The sequence below is a fragment of the Rhea pennata genome, chromosome Z (assembly GCF_028389875.1).
Source record: "Rhea pennata isolate bPtePen1 chromosome Z, bPtePen1.pri, whole genome shotgun sequence".
NCBI classification, from domain to species: Eukaryota; Metazoa; Chordata; class Aves; order Rheiformes; family Rheidae; genus Rhea; species Rhea pennata.
The window spans coordinates 53,545,089-53,566,824 of record NC_084702.1 but is presented as its reverse complement, the minus strand read 5'-3'; the positions used below and the strand labels follow the sequence as shown (position 1 = coordinate 53,566,824).

Below are 21,736 nucleotides of genomic sequence, written 5' to 3'. Positions count from 1 at the left end.
GCATAGGCCATAAACTGATAAGTCTTTTCAAGATTTAGTTGGTCATGCACATGCCCAGTGGCAGAAATGCAGGATTTTTCTGAGGGAGAATTACCACTCTGCAAAACAGGCATTTCTATGGCCAGGAGGCAGTGTATTGAGGATTGTAAGGATTTTAGGCATAAGCCCATAAATATATGTGCCATGGTACATTTTTAATTCTTGTTGCTTGTACCAGTCCATATCTTATTTTTTCTCTCTTGAAGCGAACTAGTGAGAGAATTTTAAAAGCTATAATTTAGCAACTTGATCGTAGTCAATACCAAGTATCGCCAAAAATTTTGTTTTTAAGAGTATAATGTTGTCATAAACCTTGACCTTCTCCTGATAAAACAAAGTCATAAGCAAAATCAAGTATATGTGCTAAGGCTTAATCAATGTTTAGTGATGAGAGAATGTAAAATCAAACATCCAAGGGTAGAAATCAAACTGCCTTATTATAGGAGGCTCAACAGTTGAAAAACTGCCCAATAAAACAAGAATGAAAGCTTGGTAGGTTTGAGACCCTGCAGAAATAATCTAAAAAAACTAATCTGTGAGTCAGTACTCTGAAAGATTATGAAAGTGTAGAGCATGTTCTTCCCACCCCCCTCCTTTTTATTTTATTTTTTTTCCTAAACCTTGTTCAGACCCAGTTATCTCTGTTACCAAAATGTGTATTAGAGTTCTGGGTGGGCACTCCTCCCGGCTACGGGAAGGGATGTTTCATGTGTGATACCTCCATTCTGGTTTTGTCAGCCAGTATTTGATTAGTATTTTGCTTGCTCTAGTGTTTTGCTGGTGCTCCAAAAATGACATTCAGAGCATTGTGACACTGACTGTAAATGCAGTAGTTTGTGAGGACACTGCAAATCTAATTCTCAAAATTATATAAATTCCAATCTTCTGCTAACCAGAAATTCTGCTTCCAAAAGGGTGCAAAAAACTTTGGGATTCTTTGGCTGAGATGTTTCCTGTGGTTGCATTGATTGTATTATTCTGTGTCTCACTCTCTCTCTTCTCAAAATTTCTTTTTCATGAGCCTCTCTTTTCATGGCAGTGCAGAAAAGGTAAACCTAATGGTCTAACTTAAGAATAGTGATTTCTGAAAAAACATCTTCCTTCAAAGTTCAGTTCTCCTTTAGTGTGTTCCTGCCATTCTGCAACCTCTGTAATAGATTCTTAAATATGGAGTATCATTGTTGTCTGTACAGTGGTCTATTAAAAGATTCTTTACAATGCTTCAAGTCAGCTTAGAGGCTGACCTTGTATAACCCTTAAAATAAAAAGGTGTGGGCTGTTGATACCAATGCTGATTGAGGGAGAACTGAAGGTGATCATGCCATTTTCCTCTTGCCATTTTCCTCTTGCATTGTTCATGCATCTTCGGTTCAGATCATCTAATGGAAAAGTGATGAATTTCTCTAAAATATTAATACATTTCTGAAAAGACACCATTCAGCCCCTTTTTGAATCCTCGTCAACTAATAAAACTGTTTGCATTTACTATAACATTTATATTTCAAAAAGGGATTCTGTCCCATGAATTACTGATCCTAAGTTGTCATAATAACAGTTAAGGATTCTTTTGTGTCTGTTTTTTTTCCCAACACTTATTTCTTGATTTCGTCTGGGTCAGGTGTTTTTCTTCTGTCATTTGGTACTTTGCAGGCAGTTGTAGTATTATCCCTGTTGTATGTCCATTCTGTCATATAAAAAGTAGTCATCCAGATGTAAACTTCCCAAAGAACAGCATAGAACTACACTATTTTTTATTAATCCAGTCTGCTCTTTTTCAATATATAGTTAAGAATCTGAAAGACATACTGTATATAGTGCTTCAATAATCCTGTCCATTACATCATTTAATTTATAGCAGTGTTAACAGAAAAATCAATAAACATTATTTCTAAAATGTCAGGGATGTTAATGGTTTGATTAAAAAAAGGGGGGGGGAGGAGAGATTCAAAATTCTGAACAGACCACATTGATACAGTGTTGTAGAGGCACATCTTGCTGAAACTGTGGTAGGAAAGATTTAAATCATTATGGCTCAGTCATCTTGAAAAATGTGTGTAGGTAGCTATTCTTAGATACACAAATCTTTCTTGCCATATTGTGGGATTTTGCTAAGTGGGGAAGGCTGTATACAGTACATCTTAACAGAAGGTTGCTAAGACTGCTTTTAAATCATTTTGAGTCATATCAACAGTTGCTATGGATCCCCTACTAATATTTTTGGAAAATTATTAGTACAACTTCCTAGGGAAAGGGAGTCTTACCTCCATAGATGAGAAAGCTGTTTTGGAGGGAAAAATCCAAGAATGAGCAAGTTAGATGAATATTTATTTCTAACTAAAATTTCTTGTGATATATTGAACTTCTGTGTTTAAACCAAGCAACAGCATTGTACAACCTAGGAAACAGGTTTTATTTTGAAACTAAGCACTAATTCGTAGTGTGTAGCTGCACTACACTTTAGTCATGCTTTTCTTAACAAGATTGAAACACTTAATGGGCCTAAGCCTGGACCCACTAATTTCATAGGAGGCCAAAACTCAAACAGTGGCCCCTAACTAAGCAATGCAGTATACATGACGAGGCTTAACAGGTAATTTGCATGTGGAGATAAAAAGGGGCAGGATGATCCTTGCCAGTTTCTTGAGCACAATTCAGGGTAGAGTTTCAAGTCCTGGTGTTATTGTTACTTGAGTCGATTGGTATTCTGAAATGGAGATTTAACAATATTTTCCACACAGATATGTAATTAACCAATGAATTACAACGTAATAGTATTGATTCTATTGATTCTCTTCTAGGTCTGCAGAAGAATTGTTTCTGTGTACACATTCCATTTAGTCTAGGAGATGATTTCTCTAGCAGTGGTTTTGCTTCCATGGTAGTGTGCCACGGAACTTCATTAGTAGAGGTTTTGTGGAAGAAATTCTATTAATGGATTCCCTCGCTGTGCTGGCATTGCTCACTGTAGGCTGTGGTGAGTTGCTCTTCTGCCTCCCCCTAGCAGTGACTTCTAACAGACCTGTTAGAAGCTCTCTGGATCCCTGCAATTCACTATTGGAATGAAGCTTGTTACTGCATGTTCCTCCTTATTGAATGTCTTCAGGAAAAATTATAAAAACTCCACAACATTGATCACACAATTGAGGAAAGTGGAGATCATATAAATCACATATGACTCCTAAGTCATTGAAAACTTTTTTACAGTTTTCCTTTTTGTTTTCTGCAACAAGTGTTTTTAGTCAAGCCCTTTGGCAGATACTTTATTAAAAAATAAGGATTTCAAAGTGCTATTTAAATGGAAGTTAGGTATCCATGTTAACAGGGAAACTATTTATGCCTAAGCCCCTGTCCTCTCAAATTGTGAAAGCAGATGATATCAGCAGTTCAAAAGCATTTCCATGAATTCATGAGACCACTTGTCCATAAATGGATACAAAGTTATCAGCCAGAAAGGTACCTTCCAACATTCCTAATACAACATGCTGGAGCAGTAAAAGGAAAATGAACTACAGAGTGGCCAGACTCATGTACAAAATAGCTTTTTTACTGTCTGTGTTGGAGACAAAATCCATTGCTAGATGGACCACTGGTCCGATGCAGTAGGGCACTTCTATTTGTAAGGCTGAGATTCTAAAAAGAAAATGAATTTGTTGAAGGAAATGAGTTTACTCTGTATAATCAGACTTGTATACAGATCTGTTCAGGATGCACTGAGAAAGAGGAGGTTTTGGTTTGGTAATATCCCAGTTGTTGTAATGCTCTCCTCACGTTTAAAGACCCTGTAGTTGTGTTAAAGAGACAGTATCCAGGAGAATGACCTACGATGTTTCTTTGTTTTGCTTCCTCCAGGGAGAAGGGGTATATCCTGGGAGGAAAATCTTTCCAAGCTTCCTAATGTGCAGCCATGTATGCAAAATCAGTAGATGCAGAAAGAGAGCAGACAAGAAGAAGCCTAATTCTGTCTTGCTGGTTAGAGCAGTCGGATGTGACAAGATAGGCCTGAGTTCTGCTGTCTGCTGCCAAACTCCAGGCTCACACAACCAACTGAGGGTCCTTAAAGCTGCAAACTTATAGCATTCAAAGCCCCGTTTGGGCTCCTCTTTTGGTGCATTATATTTCTGACTGCCTGACAGCCTAATTCAAGAATAGGGAGTGTGATTACTGAAAATGTCCTGCAACCTGGTATATATATGACTAATACAGGAACTGTGGGTTCAAGCCTCCTCAGCCTGTAGCTCTTTTCTTCTCTCAAAAGAGAGCTGACTATTTCAGTCCTTTGTGGACAGGGACACTGATGTACTGAAAGTCTTTTTTAAACTTTGAATCCCAGTTTCATGAAAGCCTTTAGCTGTAATCCTTAGTCAGGTACTTTAGCCTTTCAGAACATGGTTTTGGTGCCCCTTTGGCATTTCCTGTTGTCCACTTTTGCAGTGCCAGCGTTCACTCTGCTGGTTGTTACTAATCCCAGTTGAAACCTATGACTCTTCACTATCTTGTGTATAAAGATCCTTAAAAGCTTGTGATAGACTTTTTCTTTTCTTTTTTCTTTTTTCTTTTTTCTTTCTTTTTTTTTTTTTTTTTTAGGTAGTACAATGTTTATAGCCTTACTTTGAGCCTGTCATTAGGAGAATTACTACTAATATTGACTGTCTTGCAGTGTCTGTGCAAGAACATAGGATTTTCAGTTTCAATAACAGTTTAGACTACTGGTCCAGCAAAAGTTGTTTCAAGTAATAGGCAATATATGATGCTTTAAATAGAAGACGGAAACACAGCAACCTACCACTAAATGGGAGGGATAAGGGACAAAGAAAGTTTTCTCTTGGCCTGAACTCAAAATGAGAGCTCAGTCACACCTCTGTGGACACTTCGTAGCCTCCTTATATTTGATATACTTAAATTAGTGTTCTGTTGCTCTGCTGCAGCAGAAATCTGCTTTCCATTCATTATCTTGTGGTAAGTGTCTGTCTTATAAGTCTGTTATTGCTATCAGATATATTACTTTCTTGATAAACTGTAAAGAGGACATAGGAATATATCTCCTTTGCTGATTACAACATTTCAAGCTCAAATGTCTTGTGAACTCTTTTCCCAGTATCTTTTTGTCTAGGAATTCCTTGGATCATAAAATAAACCCTTTTGGGGTGTATTTGTCAAATGCCAATGCAGAATTTTCTTTTTCTTAGCTCATCATTTCTTAATCAGAGTAGGAAATCTGGCTCCAGACTCATCTTTCCCATACTTCCACAGCTTGTTGGATCTTTCAGTTTTGCACCTTACACGAATCTCTTAACTTAAGAACAGATTTTAAATAGTAATTAATTAAGACTATATGCTAGATAGCTAAAGTGGTGACAACTGAATTAATCTTATTTTGGCAAGCATGGAAAAAGAATCATCTGTTTGTTTATTTTTTTTTGAGAAAATGGCTGAGTTGCCAATTGTGACAATATAATTACAGATCTGCCAGGTTTTTTTACATTATAGAGTTTTATTAAATAATTCTAACTGCAAGTTACATACTTTAGAGAGGTTTAGGCTTTTAAAACAGTTTTGTCTGAGCGTCACCTAGTGCTTTGATTTTTCTCATTCTTAAATTTAGTAATTCAAACCTGGTTTAATACATTTATATGAAAGACCTGCAGAAAAATCAGCAGTGTTGGCTGTTCTTGATAGATGTTGTGCTTGTCCTACAGTAACTCTTAGGTTCACCTTTCAAGGGTACTGCGTTAGATGTTAAATAAGTTATAAATAAATAAACATATATGTGTGTGTGTGTGTGTGTATATACAAGTTGTAAAAGGGATCACATTCCCCTCAAAACTGTAAATATTATAGAATCATTCTGGTGAACTGATCTTGGGGATGCAGTATGAAATAGGTCTTGGTTATCTGTTTATAATTTGTTGAAAATTTTGTATTCTATTGTCTCAAAGTATTGCAATAATAAGTTAGATTTCCACAAAAGTGCATCTGCATGTTAGATCTCATAGCATTTTTTTCTGCTGTTATCAATTTCCTAGTCGCTATCTGGAAGAATGTTGTTATTTTTTAAATCCATGTAAAATAGGAAGGACCTAAAGATGGTAAAACTTCTGTTTTAAACCCATTTCTTTCAAGTGTGTCATCTACCACTATTGAGAACCCTTTATTTACTAGATGTTTATATATATATAAAAAAAATATATTTATAAATATATATATGTATATATATGTTTTTATATTTATTTATTTATTTTATTTATTATATAAGATCCCTGAGGGGGGATCTTATTGATGTGTATAAATAGCTGAAGGGAAGGTGTCAGGGGGACAGAGATGAACTCTTTTCAGTTGTCCCGTGTGACAGGACTAGAGGCAATGGGCAGAAATTGAAGCACAGGAAGTTCCGCCTGACCGTGAGGGGGAATTTCTTCCCTGTGAGTGACGGAGCCCTGGCACAGGTTGCCCAGAGAGTCTGTGGAATCTCCATCTCTGGAGATCTTCAAGGCCTGCCTGGATGCAACCCTGTCGAACATGCTTGAGGTGACCCTGCTTGAGCAGGGAGGTTGGACTAGGTGATCTCCAGAGGTCCCTTCCAACCTTACCGATTCTATGATTCCATTTCTGGCATACAGGCTTCGTCTGTGACTTTCTAAGTTGCACTGTACATTACACAGGAGAAGCATAGCTGTCTTCAAAGATCAAGGATAGAGATATTCTTATTTTGGATGTACCCTGATACTTCTGATAGCTTTAAAATTTGAAAGGCAAGATTGATACTCTTGCATCATCCAACTGTAGATGTGTTCAAGTACCTCAGCAGAAGCCACAGCTGTCAACATAAGTAGCAGTAAGTTAGCAAAACAAAGTTAATGTGTGAGTGGAACATGGTGGTCAGAGCTCTGTCCAGAGGCAGAGACAAAATTTTCTAGTGATCTGCGGATAAAAGGCTGCATTCAGGCTGTGATCAGCCAGGCTTAATGACAGCTGGGTTTTAAGGTGTCCTTTATGAAAAGAAAGTGTGAATTTGTGCTGTGAAGTGGTTGTTCCTTCAGAACCTGTGTTTTCATCATCTTAGCTGTGATGAGTTTGAAGCAGCAGGTATGAAGTAGTAGGTATGGTTAATCTTACAGAAATTCTGGCTGCATTAAGTATCCTCTTATGTTTGTGTTGTAGAATCTGCCAAAACACCCCCATTTTCCTCAGAAAAACTGCAGCAGTTTGATTAATTGCCTCTTCAACTTGGACTTCATAGTTGATTATGCATGAAGAAAGAATGGTGTCCAGCTCACTTTTCTCTACCTTACTTGGCTGTGTGGTGTTAGTAGTAGTAAATGTATTAATAAAACCTTACTTGTCACTAAGCTTATTTGATATATCTTTGGCAATATATAGGGAGCAGATATATGGAATAAAAGGGACAATTATAACTGTTCCTCTGCAAAGAAAGACTTGAACATAAATCAAAATCTCTGCAGTCTCCAAAAAGTGGTTCAGTAATGACAGTTTTGCTTTTCTGGTTCTAGTTTTTTCTTTTTTGTCTCATCAGGGTCCCTTCAAGTTTTCTCCTTGCTCAGTAATATTGCAGATTTGTTTGGATTACCTAAGCAAATGCAGAAAAGCAATAGCTGCACTTCCATAATCATTCTTCAGTACCTGTTACGAACAGAAATAGACTGTTATGCCTTCAGAGGGCTCGGCAGTGGGAGTGCTTCTGTGAGTTTTACTGCAAAGTTCTAGAAACTTTACTCCGTTATATCAGTAGGGTAACTTAGTTTCTGTTTGTAAACAGAAATTGAGACAACTATACATATTTCCTGTTCCAGGTTGTATATTCTCTCTCATACCCTTAGCAGGAGCTTCTTGGAGGCTTTGTTAAAGTGGATAGCCATTACAGCAAGCACGTTTCTTTCACCAGCCGTGTTGCCCTCTCTGAAGACTTTTTCAATTAACATTCCCCTGTAACCAATACAAATCCTATTACTAAAACATTCTTCTTATGAAATGATTATTTCAATAGAAATGTTGCAACTTCAGTCAGTAGAATAAAAGAGCCCTCTACAATTAGTTATTCTAATAAATAGCTTTATTACTTTGGAGGATAACAGACATTCTGCTTCTGCAGAAAATGCTGCTTCTGCAACATGGTGATTCCACAGTAATGGAGTTTCTGTTGTAGTAATTCCATTATGGGAGAAACATTTTCTGTAAGAAGAAGGGATGAGAGAAAGAGTTTAGAGCCTTCTTGTGCCTGCTGCTGCAAGCAGTGCTGCTGGGCCTTGTAAACACAACACGCCTGTGCTCTGGCTTCACTGCACAGGCTTAGAGTCTCCCTAGCCCTCATTCATAAGAGTATTGCTCGCTTTTTACACCCTAACTTCAGCACATGTTTAAGTGTAAAGTAATCCCATTGACCTGAAGTTCGACATGCTTGAAGTTCCACAAGTGCACAATTATTGTTTTGGTAGGGGGACATGCAGGTAATGTTAAGAAAAAAATTTTTTGAGTTTCTCTGTGAATGAGAAATGTTTGATTTTTTTCCCAACAAAAAAGTTATTACTGACATATATATAAAGAAAGAAAAAGGAGATAAAGTAATAGTATTATCATAAGCTTAAGTGAAGGATTTTTACATAAAAATGGGCCTTATTTTCAGTAAGTGTGATTAAAAATTGGTAGCTTGATTTTATTTCCTGACAATTCTAAGATGGTGAAAAGAGGAAGGCATGCAACTTTTGTAATTGCATCACTATATCCATTTCCCAAAATGGAAGAGATTATGGGAAACAAATTTTATTAATCCTCCCTTCTTCTGACCGAGGGATGGAGATTGCAAACACTGCTGGAAGAATGTCTGTAAGCAGTTGGTGCTAGCTGTGACATTCAGTAGTAGTGTTCTGCATGAAATTTTGACATCCCTCCATGAATTGATTTTTATCAAAACAACATTGTGCAAACTGGATGAGGCCAGTGGTAGTTTTGGACACAAATCCCTTGCACTATCATAAATGGAGAGGCCATAAATGTTTTGATGGATGCTCTAAGGCAGTTTAATGTAACACTGGAGAAATAGAACGTATTAATACTTGAAGAGCACCAGTTACAACAGAGAAAATAAATGGTGCTGTTTCAAGAGCTGTACTGACACCAGAATACCTGCTGGCTGGGGAAGAGAAGAGCAGAACACAGTACAGCTACCTGCAGCCAGTTACCAGTTACCTGAAGTAACATTTATTTTTAATTTAAATCTGACATGGATAATATTTCCTATATGCACTGCTAGATAAAAGTGACATAATCCAATCTGATGGAAGTTCTGTACTTAATTATGCTTGTACTTAGGAACTACTAGATTTTTGCCATTGTTCAGATTCAAGTCTAACATTTCACTACATTATAGGCATTGCACAAGATAGGGGAGGGAATTAGGTTTTTACATTTTAAATCTGCATGACCTTGGAAAGGGCAGTCCAGTTTCATTAATAAATGATGACAGAATGGGTGAAAGACAGTTGATAAAGTCTGTCAGGGATGAGAAGACTTGATGAGAACTGGTCTTCTTGCACTGCATTCAAAAATGTGCTGCTAAACTGAAAAGATTTTCAGTTCTCTGAGAGCCAATGGCTTGTATTTCTTTTTGCTGTAGCCAAGGGCTCAGGCACACTGTCTAACATAAACCTCTGTGAAAGTTCACCCGTTTAACCTCACAACTGAGGCAGCTCCGAAGAGGTGCATGGATAGTTCTAGCTGCTCAGCTAACACACAGTAAGTTGCCAGCGCTCAGTCCCATTCAAACTTGTGTAGCATCCCTAGACAAAACTACATTAGTTTTCAAACTACCCAATGAAACATTTCACACCTTTCATCCATCTTGTATATGGTTTTGTATGACAGAAGTTGAGGTAACAGCTACGGAAACGGGTGCTGAACATCCTTACAAATCTTTCTTGTTGTCCCCTTAATAAAGAGGTCTTTCTACTGAAAAATAGACAAAGCAACCTTTTGAGCTTACAAATTCACCGGAGCTTGTTGCTGCTTGTGAAAATTCAGTTTCCCGTGAAAATTGGGCCAGACTCAGAAGGGATAGGCAGATGTATGATGGATTCCAGTATAGGGTGCTGAACAGATAGCATTGAGTCAGTGAAGAAAATAGTATTGTTGATTTCAAATAAACTATCTCCATCTGTGAGACCGTCGCTGTCCAGAAGAGTTGAGCAGCTCTTGGGGGTTCTTTTTGTACACTGCAGTGAGTAATTAAGATTATTGGCTTGAAACTCACACACATTGCTCTGAAAATGTATTTTTACTTGACATATTGGAAAAATATATAATTCCAAACTAAAATGTGAGAAGACTTGTTTACTGTTTAGATTGAATTTTTGCATGAAATCCCAGTATGACTTTGTATTTTTCATGTAGCTGATGCACAGATGAGAGTAGCTGAAGGCTAATATTGCTGCTGTGGAGTTTAACTCAGGATACATTACACTGCACATAGAATGGCATAATTCCATCACATAACTGCAGTGGGTGGTAAATATGTTCATGAAGCTGAGGTAGCACAAACTTTCATTCAGTCTTGCAAGATACGCTTTTGATAGTGCTTGAGGAAGACTTAGGATTCATCATATTGGAGATTTGCAACCCTCTGTCAGGGCATATGGTGAGCTGTAGAAGTGCAAGATTCCTGACTTTCCTGTCAGGGTGCTGCAGTGTTGACCTGCCTGGATTCCCCCCTAGAATGACAAGGCAAAGCCCTATCTTCAGTTCTCAGCTCGCCTGCAATGCCTACCAACAAGGGCACTGATTAATGCCAGTTTGATTGTATAAAATCTGACAATCGCCTATAGAGCTGTTGTACAATAACAGCTTCTAGCTACTGCCTGCGTCTGCCAGATTTGAACTGGTGACCTGGCAATAAAAAGCCTCTATAGCCCATTATCAATTCCAAAATTCAGTGTTTTGATAACTGTTACATTTTTATTGGCAGCTGTGTGATACTTCCTCCTCAGAGTGCTGTGTCAGTGATTTAACCTTGAATATACATTAAGCCTCATGGGGATGGCATTATGCACAGGATTTGGAATTTAGGATTTTACTGAATCAGATCTGATGCTATCAGAATGTTTTCCCAGATCTCTCAGCAGCTATTCTTCCTTGCCTCATCCTTTTCCCTTTTTAGAGGCTTTTGTGAGCTCCTCCTTAATGGGCCTTGGCTCAAGATTTCTTTTAATCTCTTGTGCTTTTGTGTTTTTCCTGTTAGACATGCAGTGTGTGGCATATTCCTATTTTTCAGGCTTTTGACAGTTCTGAGCAGTATGGTGTTTCTTTCTATTTCATTCCTATTATTTAGGGTGAAAAAACACATGCATGCAGTAAGCTTATTGGAAAATTCCCACTTTAGACGCAACTATTCTTGACGTGATGCCTGCAGACTTCAGTTGCTGAAGGATCAGTGTAATAATGAATTTCGGTTTACTGGATTAGAGGTAAACAAATAATTGACAGCACTTAGTTTGCAAAGATACCATCCTAAGTGGAAACCAAATCAACTCTGTCTTCCTGAATGTGAAAGTAGGCAACTCTAGGACATCTGCCATTCTCAGAGCCTGGCCAAAGAGCAGCATGAAGTTGACAAAACTCCTACATCATTTCCAGTTAACGATTCGTAGTTCTGTGGATTACAGTGAGATGTACATCACTCTGGCAGTGCTGTTGCTTTGGAAAGTATAGGAAGCAACCTGTGACAGTACTAAAGAAGAACATGGAGGACTAGCTAGGAGGAGGGTTTGAGTAACTGAAGCCAAATGTCCTCAGTGCCTTAATATCAACCCAGAAGCTGATGGCTTGGTCCTGTAGCAAAAGCCTCTCCCTTTACGTCTGCTGCATGAGGAAGGAAATAAAGTGGCTTTCTGTCTCCTAAGAAGACTGGAGGAGAGACTGCAGGGAACACTGAGTGTGAGCAGGTTTTACATCTCTCACATGCTCCTAAGCCTTACATTGATAACAGAGATGGTGGGACCGGAGACATTACCCTTTTGAAAAACTTAACAAAATTGTTTTGCTTTTTCATATGTATATACACCTGATTCATATATATACCTGACTGTCAATTTGAGATGTTTTTCAGGCTCACTCTGCCATGTTGTAAGATTAGAAAGAAGTAAAAGAAGAAAGATGTAGAATGTAAAGTTAATAAGCTGTTTGAAAAAGCAACTCTGGCCTCCATTCCTCACTCATTGGTGATTTGCTGAAGCCAGAAGCTTAGGATAGAATCAAAGCTCAGGCCACAGGATAATTAGGAATGACTTGTCTGAATGGTCAACTTTGAAAATAGTTTTTGTGCTATGCTCTTAAAGCCCAGATGATCTTTTTTATTCTTTTGGGGTGTGTGTGTTCTCTCTTTATACTCTTTCTTCATATAAGGAAGTTGGCTTAAATTGTTCCTTATTCTACTTATTTTTTTTCTTCCTGCTTAACAGTTTTGTAAAAATTGTTAACTATTCTTGAGGAATACCAGTGACACCAACTCTGTCTTTTCAAGCATTATTTAGAGACACAGGCTTATTTAAGCCAGCAGATAATTAGAAAGGATTTTTAATGCAACTGGCAGTTTTTCTCAATGGAAAACAGCATCAGTTCACTGTTATGGACAGCAGATGGTAGCATTCTTGCATAAGTTATCCGTTTGCACTGAAATGTAAAACAAAGCTTTCTGAACATTATTTTTTTATATGTTCCAAAGCTTCAGGGAATTATTTAAAGTTCTTTTAGAGACAAAATGGTTTATCCTCATGAGTGTATTTTCAGCATAAGAACCAAGTGTCCTTCAAATGTAAGAGATGCAATTTAATGTTTAGTAATATGGAACATATCCTGGTCTCTGAAGATTACAGAAGAACATCTGATGGGACATGATTTTGTTTTTGTTTGTAGGCAAGGAGATGGAGAAAGAGTTTTTACTGTATAGGTGAAAGACTAAGTCTGTGAGGATCTTCTCTTTGGTGCAGGCAGTGTGCTAGATCGTCAGATAAAATGCAGTCACAGAACTGCCGGAGTCTGTTTGCAACTATGCCAGCCTGGTCAAAGAAAGCCCCTTCCAGAGCATAAACTCAGTTTAATTTCTTCTTTGCCATCCACAGGCAGAACCTGCACACAGCTAAGGAAAAGGGCCTTTACCTAGAATAAAACACCCATCCCATCCATCCTGAGTCAGTCTCTGCTGTGGCTCTTGGGAGTAGCGTAGCACAGTGAGCCGGCCTCCCACAGCTGAACAAGAAGCACCATATAGAAGTGGTGAGCCTGCTGCTATTTTAGTCACGGTCTATACCCGATACTCCTCAATCCTCTGCCTTGTGTTGTGTGCCTCTCAGTTCTGGCACAGTCCTGGGCCTAGAGACAGCTAAGCGCGGTCTGTGTTCAGTTGTAAGTAGACTATCATGGTGTTTCTTATTTGACATCTTTCTTATCTGGAATCACTTTCCAGCTATTCCCTGCGGTGCTGTATTAAATGCTTATGCCCCTTACTGAGTGTGAGGAGGAGGTAAGGTTGGTTTATTTTGGTGCAGCAGCAGTAGCAGTGACCTCAGCAGCATTAAAGGAAAATCACTTCCTTAATGCAGAGTGTGAGACAGTCAGATGTGGTGCTCTGCTGGTGTCACCAGTGTAAGAGCAGATGAGCTTGTTCTTATGGTTTTGCATTGAGTGCAGGCTTGATTAAGTCATGACATGTATTCTGTTTGAATGTCTTTTGGAGATGAAAGTGAAAGCTTTATGGAGCATTGGATTGCGTTTTCGATAGCATCATGTGCAGTGTGAAGGTGGAAAGGAACATAGAAAGTCTTATCATGCTGTAGGGAAGCAAACTTAATTGTCACTAGATGTATTCTTTTTTCTTGTGGCTGATTTTAGCTGGAGTTCTTGGAAGACAAATGAAATTTAAGGCCTTTTCTACTAGTCTAGCCTAAAATGAGGACATCCCATCTTGTAGAATTTAAAGCCATCCTGAGGAATTTAAAGCCATCCTGAGGGCCTTTCCTCCTTCCTTCTTGCTCTCCCTCACAAGCTACAGAGTCCTAAATATTTGCGCCCTGGCACCATTTTGACAAGATTCAAGGATAAAGAATCAAAGCTATTAAGAGTTTTTCGATGTACCATCTTTGCTTTATTTACTATATTTGGTCAAATACTTGTTTACACAGTAGCTTTGCCTACTTGCATTCAGGTAGTGCTGACACACCGGTAACGAGCTGCTGTAAGAACCTTTATATTTTAACTAACAGTATGGCATGACTTGATTGGTGGTCTTGTATCTCTTTTTAGATAAAAGAATGTGCTCTCAAACATTAATTTGTCAATGACTTTATCATTAGAAGAACAATGTGGGTTAAATTCTGAAACAAGAAAAATTACATCAAGGATTAAGCGAATCCTGTTTTGTCTTTTTCCAGTGCAAACTATGTCTTTTCTGTTGCCCTTCTTGAATAATAAAACTACTGTATTTCCTTCTTAGGAGCACCCCTTACTTGGGCAGCCGTTTTTTGTCCTACACCCCTGCCGGACTAATGAATTCATGTCTTCTGTACTGATGAGCTCACAAAAAGAGAACCGGTGAGAAACATTAATGTACTGTGTGAGGCTTTATGTGATGGATATTAAGTAAATTGCCTGGGAAATAGATATGGTCCTTGTCCTATGGACCTTTGTCCAAGTGGAATAAATTTCTGGATTGTCACTTAGAAGCTGAAAAATAAAATAAGCTTGATGTAAATAAAGTGAAAGAGTAACCTCATTTGAAATTACTTTGTGACTGTCAGTTGCATCTACAATTCAGAAAAGTTTTGGATAATATTTTTTTGTTTGTTTTCTAGACATACAAATTACATTACATCGTGGCTGAGTATTGTGGGCCCAGTTGTGGGTCTAAATCTGTCTCTGAGTTACGCAAAACTAGCATCTGAGCAGAATACAGATGCTGATGTAATTGAAAGGTAAGAGAGAATTAAATCACACTTTTTTTTTCTCTCCCCACTCCCTATTCAAGAAGAACATCAGATGGACAGCTGGCAAAAAATTACCTTCTCCGATGGAGCTCATGGTTCTGTTCATTTAGGACTCACATTTTGACAATTTGGTTACAGAGTTGCCTTATTGCCTTTTTTTTTTACTTTGTACTGAAAGGTTGCACTAGGGGATGTGCTCGGCACACTGCCATCGCCCTTTCTGGCTATCAGGAGTTCCCTGATTACTGGGGTCTATGTCAGCTATGTCAGAGCATTTTATGGTAATCCTTCCAGTATATGGTTGATAGTGTGACCTAGCATAACTCTGCTGCGGTGAATTGAATTTCATTCCCTCTCTATTTTCTGTTTGTTGTCCCCACATCAGGCCTCTGAGCTGAAGGAGAGATTATGATTAGCTGAAGTAAAGCTACTGCAGGCTTTCCTAGGAATCAAACACAGACCAAAGGAATTCTTCCTGGGTGGTAAGCAATACAACCTGGGAAGATAACTATTCAGGGCTCTTTCCTGGCAAGAACTTGCCTGGTTACAGTTGAAGACCTAAGAGTTGGCTGCAGTTGCAACAATGACTCTCAAGTGCCACCAAGACATGGACTCACTTGTGATAGCATTGACCACTTAAAGTTGCTCGTTTCCTATCTCTGTTTTGCTGGGGTTGTGGCCTGAACAAGACTATGGTTCCTGGATATAGAATTGAAATACTGGGTTTTGAATCTACTAGGAATATCTACTAAAAATCATGTCTCTAGAAAAGTCTGCACTATGTGTGAGAATGTGTACAACAAAACACCTCTAGGTTGTTTAAGCCTGTAGCTATCAGTGCACAGGCTGGGACTAATTCACCTAGGGACCACCTTATCCACCGTACTTTGACACATAGCCCCTCTTGTGTGTTCCACATCAGATGCACTTTCCTGCCTGCACCATATACACAATGTATCTTGTCCCATGGTGCTAATCCCAGGACTGAATAATACTTTGCTGAGAATATTTTGTGTACATCATGCCTCAGGGAACAAACAGAATCAAGATTCTAGACAAATAGATTGCTTACAGTCTGCATCTGACTAAGCATGTACAGTTCTAGAGTTCATGATGCCTCATGTTATGATATGAGAACATCTGGCTTTTTCCTTCTTCACTGCCTCCGAAGGAAGCTTTGCCATACCCTGAGGGAGTTACTGTTGTAGTCAATTAGTATTTCTCATTGTACCAGTAGTTGTTCGCAAGTTTAGTCCCCATCCTGCAGCTCTTACACAAGCCTCCCCTGATAGCTGTTGAATTCTGAGTAAGTAGAAATTGCATAGTAGTGCAACCAGTAAAAAACAGATTAGAAGTAACTTCAAATAAGTCATCTTGGATTCCTTCCCAATCACATTTTATTTGTAGTATAAAACAGAATACTAGTCCTGAGCAGTTGAGATGGAATTACAGATTTTATTTTGTATGTTCAGCAGTATGTCACTTGCATACTGACTCCAATGTGTGCCACATCAGAGCTGGAAATGTAAAATGCATAGGATTTCAAATTCTGGGCTTTCAGATATTTTGATTGGTTGCATATTTTTAACTTGTATCATATGTTATTGGTGGATTGAAATACAGTATAGTCTTTAAAATTTCATTGGTGTAGTTAAATTCTTTTGACAATGATTTGGAATTAATAATGAAAGCACATCATTTATCCCATTCTGGATCATAATCTGAGAAAAACATTTTTCCGTGTTGGATTTATGAAATATGGCCTTCTGTTCATGTAACAGGACAGCAAAAACATTGCCTTTTTTAGCATTTATGGTAACATATGCTTGATAATTGCATCCATATCCCATTTTCATATTTAAGGGAGATTTATGCAAGAGGAAAAACAAAAAACACATAACAGTTATAGGAGCCACATTTAGAGGGTTAAATGTTCATGCCAACTCCATGATCTTTATTGCTGCTGCAGTGGAATAAAGGAACACCTTCAAGTACTATTTTCAGTACTAGTGTTTAGACTTTGAGGAACTTCAGTTGCCAAGATACTGCTGTGCAAAATGTATAGTCATAATTTCATAGATATTTCTTAGAGACAAGCTCTTCCTGTTTTTGTCTTGGAATCCGAAACTGTGGTGTAGCAATACTATTCATAATACAGTTTGACCAGTTGGGTTTCTTCACTATAGACAAGACTACTTATTACAAGTCTGTGAAATATCGCTGTCCTGCTCTGAATGTTAGCATCTCATCCATGTCACACTGTGCATCAGGCTATGTAACGTACAGCATGTAAGTAGAGACAGAAGAAAGCAGATATGAATGAGTCTGGGAGAATATATTCCAGACACTTTTTCCACTCCATCAGCATCCTGCTGTACCTTAATCTTTTCCTCTTTTATTCAAGAATTAAAAGCAAAACAAAATTTCTGTGTACATAAGAAATCAATAATTCTTTTTCTTTTAGGTGCAGGAATTCTTAATGCACCACACTGCTTTCTACCTTAATTTATCATTTGTAAACAAAATTGAGGATTATTTGGAAAAGACATTGTGCATTGCATTACACTTAAGATTTCCTCTGTCAGAGACACTTGTCTAATGGATGGCTGTACACAGTGGGATACTGCTTTGTCAGTATCTTGACAGTCATGCTCTAACTCACAGACATCCTCTGCCAGTAATCAATCTCCTAGATACCTTACAGCCACACATTCACTTGACTAGAAATTCAAGTTGTTACCAGTTTCTGAAGCTGTCTCTGCCGTGTTTCCTTCCTGCTGATAAAGCCCTTCCAAATTCGTCTGCAGTGCCTTGACCTTGTTCCCACAGCTACTTAGACATGATGATGATAATTGATAACGTGAAATGGATGAGCAATTGGAAAATTTCCCCACCCCACTACAATTCTTAATCTTTTCGCACCATAAATATCTAAGTAACAGAGCAGTATTGTCATCAGCATCATGTTTTCCTGAAATTTGTCCAGGACGTTACTAAACAAAAATTCAGGACAGTTAGAAATAGCCTAAGCTTAGACTGAGAAACAAATAAGGGATAACATAAATATGGGAGTCAAAGAGAGATACAATCCTAGTTAGGTAACTACTTTCTAATGGGTTAAGTGTTAGGTAGGCGTCTAATTCACTCTTCAGATCTATGCCTTAATGTCTTGTGGAACATTTAACACAAAAGGCTTATGTTCAAAAATCTTACTCTATTTCAAAATCAGGTTAACTGCAGCACTGTTTTGTAATTTTATTTAGCAAATCTTTAGAGGATTCTTAGATCTGAACTTCGGGTTTCAGCTACATATGTTATCTGAAATATTGCAGAACAGAAGAAAGAACTTTTCAGGATCCAGAGTTTTGTGAGTTTGCTCAGTTGTTCATCCCTGCTAATTTGGGAAGACATATTGAGGACCATTGCTTTCAGAGACTTTTTCTTAAGAGAATTGACTCATACCTGCCCTTGGTTACAAGATCAGCCAGGAGGACAAATCTTAAGTATTCAGCTAAGCCAAAAATATGCTTTTCTTTGGAATGTAATTACTAACTACATAATCCCTCTTTTTGTCAGCACAAACACATTACAATTTAACCTCCAATCTGGTCTGCCAGAAGGTTTCTAGTTGGTTGGTTTTGGTTACTAAAAGAAATGTTCGCTAGTTAAATTAAATGCTTGTTTTCACAAGAATAAATGCACTGAGCTAGTTAATTAGAGCTCAGTATGGTGAAGTAATCAATATTAATTCCTGTTGCAACTCTGTGAAGCTCAATAAAACTTTTTCAAGAACTTTTTTTTTTCTATTTACTACTGCAATTTAATAATTGTGGACATTTTAGTTTTATTGCCCTGCACAAAAGAAAATGAGTTCTCTTTCCTCTGAACTGTGGAGTTGCAACTAATTTCTCCAAAATTCTCTCTTCTCAAGGATACAGTGTGCCTGTATATCTGTGCACTTTTTAATAACAGGTAGGCTTTCGAAAGTGTGTTGAAGAGGATCTGTTTAGAGCATCTCTCAGCAACAAGTTTTTACCATCTAGAAGAAAAAGGTGTAGATAAAGTTCATAGTTGCAAAACTGCCACATCAAAGAGCTGTAGCATTAATTCCTAAATTTCAAAAGCCAAGAAAGCAGCCATACTAAGAGAGTAGTCCAGAAGAGAAGAACCGTGTACTGAATGCTCAGGAAGATTTAGAAAGGTGTTATGCCTATTTTTATGTCCTAGTTTTCATTAGAGCCTTAAAGTGTCTTTAAAATACCCTATACCACAAGAAAACTTTCACTTAACCACTTGAGAGCTTATTGTAACTGTCACCTATTGAAGGTTAATTTCTGCTTAAAATGAGAGAACAGTTTACTGCTGTGTTTGAGTAGAGAATCGTTTTACAGAATCTTGCCTCAGACATCATCTTTTTCTCAAACTTGTTAGAAAACAACATGTTTTTCTGTAGTATTATTTTTCAATAATGTTGTTAGTACAACACATTGGAAGAGGTAGCCCTATTAGGCTGTGTGCTTCTCTGTGGTTCTGCTAGCCTCAGCAGCAGAGGCCAGGTGGAGGAAGATACTGTTCAGGTACTTCATTTTCCCATGTTTGTTGCTGCCCAGGATTAGCCTATAGCTAGAAAAGGAGCTCTGTGAGCAGATATTCACCAGTCACCAAAACCAAAGTCTGATATTGGATCTGTCTCTTCTGGAATACATCACCTTGAAACGTGAAGGCTTATCTTAATGATTTTTGCCTCTGCTGATTGATGCCACTCCACTTCCAGAGGTAGCTGGAGCCCGTAGCATGGTGGAACACTGGCTGAGCGTGAGTGTAAAAAGATTTGGCAGAGTGCAGGAATGAACAAATCCTTTTTTCCTTTGCACTTGATCCAAATCAAATACTGAACTGAATTTTGGTGGATTCCAGCAAGGCTTCACTTGGCCAAGCATTGATCGCTTCACTAGGCTTTACAAGGTTCATTCTCTTGTGTCTAGTACTGTGTCCAGTCTGGTATAACTGGCTTCTTTTGATTAGCCAAAAGTGCTTTAGTATTTATACAAATTCTGCTAATAAAGTAGAAACATGGACTGCCGAATCTACCAGACAAGTTCATCTCTGTTCTTGGAACTGTCTGGACTCCCTTCTGCTCTGGAGGATTTGGGTTGTATAACACATAGTTGTAAGGCTTATTTTTTAGGCTTAAAACCATTTAATAGTGATCTGGTGATTAGGTTTGACTCATCCTCTTTTGACTTCTTTTCTGTGGCATCCAGAGAACACAAGTTTTTTCTGAGCTATGACAGAATCCACAGAAACATTTATTTGCTGGAAGAATCGTGATGCCTAAGTGTTGACTAGATCTGTGACCTTGTGGACGTGTTCATAAAGCAAATGATAACATCGAGCTCAAAACATGTTACTAGTTTTAATAATTTTATGCTTTTCTTTTCCTGCTCCCAGTTCTGTGCATTCTCCTAGTCCTTGTAGCTAATATTATCCCTTCATCTTAATGATAGGTTAGTCTCACTTCTGCTACATTGCAAGAAATTAAAAAAGCCCCTAATTTAACCAAATCTGTTAAAGGTACACATGCCTGATGCAGTAATAAGCATTTGTATTCTCTTCCATGCTTTCCAGTCTAACATGGCTTCAGCTGAATTTACTTCATAAGCTCTTGTGTTTGTAAATGGCTGGTAGCCGCCATTTAGATGCCTAAAGGCAATAAGGAAACAGAAAGTATCCCGTTCTCTTAACAGGAAGCTCATTCAATCAGTTAAAAGCTGGATTTGCCAATTTGAAGGTTTCCTTTGTTAAAGTGCACATAAACAACTTTTTTCCATTTGCACCTTTTATTTTTCAGCTTTCCTGCTCATTGTAATGACAGCAACATCTAGTGGCAAGATTACCTCACAACAATACCCTACATTCAGAAACTAATATAGAGCCGTTTACCTCCCCAGTAAATCGTTGCATCTCCTCTTGTGCTTTGCTTTACCAGATTGACTTTAGAATTTGAAAGGTTAAATAAAGTCATACTTTAATAGTATTTTTTGCTAGCTGTAATAGGATCCTTTTCCAAAGGTGTATCACTGAAAACCATACTTGCAACTTTTGCTAAACAAAAAAAAAGCAAGTTAAAATAACAAAAACCAGGCTCAGTTTGCTGGAATAACAAAACTGAAGCTGGTGGTTCTCTGAGATGAAATCATATAGCTCCTGCAGAAACTGACCTGGGATCCCAACACTAGCAGTTGTTTATGATAACATTTGCACATATAAGATGAAGATTTCTAGATAACTGACTAGAATCTGTCTCTGCCGTCAGGAACTGGGGCCAGACCAGCAAGCTTTGAACCATAGTTCAATGGTCAGGTTTGCTAGTTCATTACCTTTTGATCTTGCTATAATCAAACTCACTTACTGTAATTACTATAATCAAACTCACCTTAAAAAATGGCTAAGTTCTACTTGTTATGCATGTAATTGTGTAGTTGATTTTTCTCACATGTATGTCTACACTTGATTTGATGCAAATTATTTGTAAATACAGCTGTTCTATTGGCAGCCACTTTTTTCAAACCTGGCTGTCTCCTTACATTGTTCTTCTCTAGATCAGGGCTGGAATTCAGAGACTTTGTAGAAGAATATGTATGCATCTCTACTAAGGCCTACATGAGATTATTGCATCTGCATTCCATGTTTCACAGAAGCATTAGACACAG

The 21,736-nt window shown here is 38.0% G+C and overlaps 1 protein-coding gene across 1 annotated transcript in view; it reads left to right on the top strand.

Moving 5' to 3' along the window:
* The window catches only part of ATG10 (autophagy related 10), an 83,110-nt gene extending 66,447 nt beyond the window's left edge, over positions 1-16,663 (top strand). Inside the window, exons 6-8 of the mRNA XM_062599466.1 lie at positions 14,534-14,631; positions 14,892-15,011; positions 15,409-16,663. Coding sequence (XP_062455450.1) covers positions 14,534-14,631; positions 14,892-15,011; positions 15,409-15,421 — 231 coding nt within the window. The 3' untranslated portion in view covers positions 15,422-16,663. The remainder of the gene's footprint in view (positions 1-14,533; positions 14,632-14,891; positions 15,012-15,408) is intronic.
* The last annotated feature ends 5,073 nt before the right edge of the window (positions 16,664-21,736 follow it).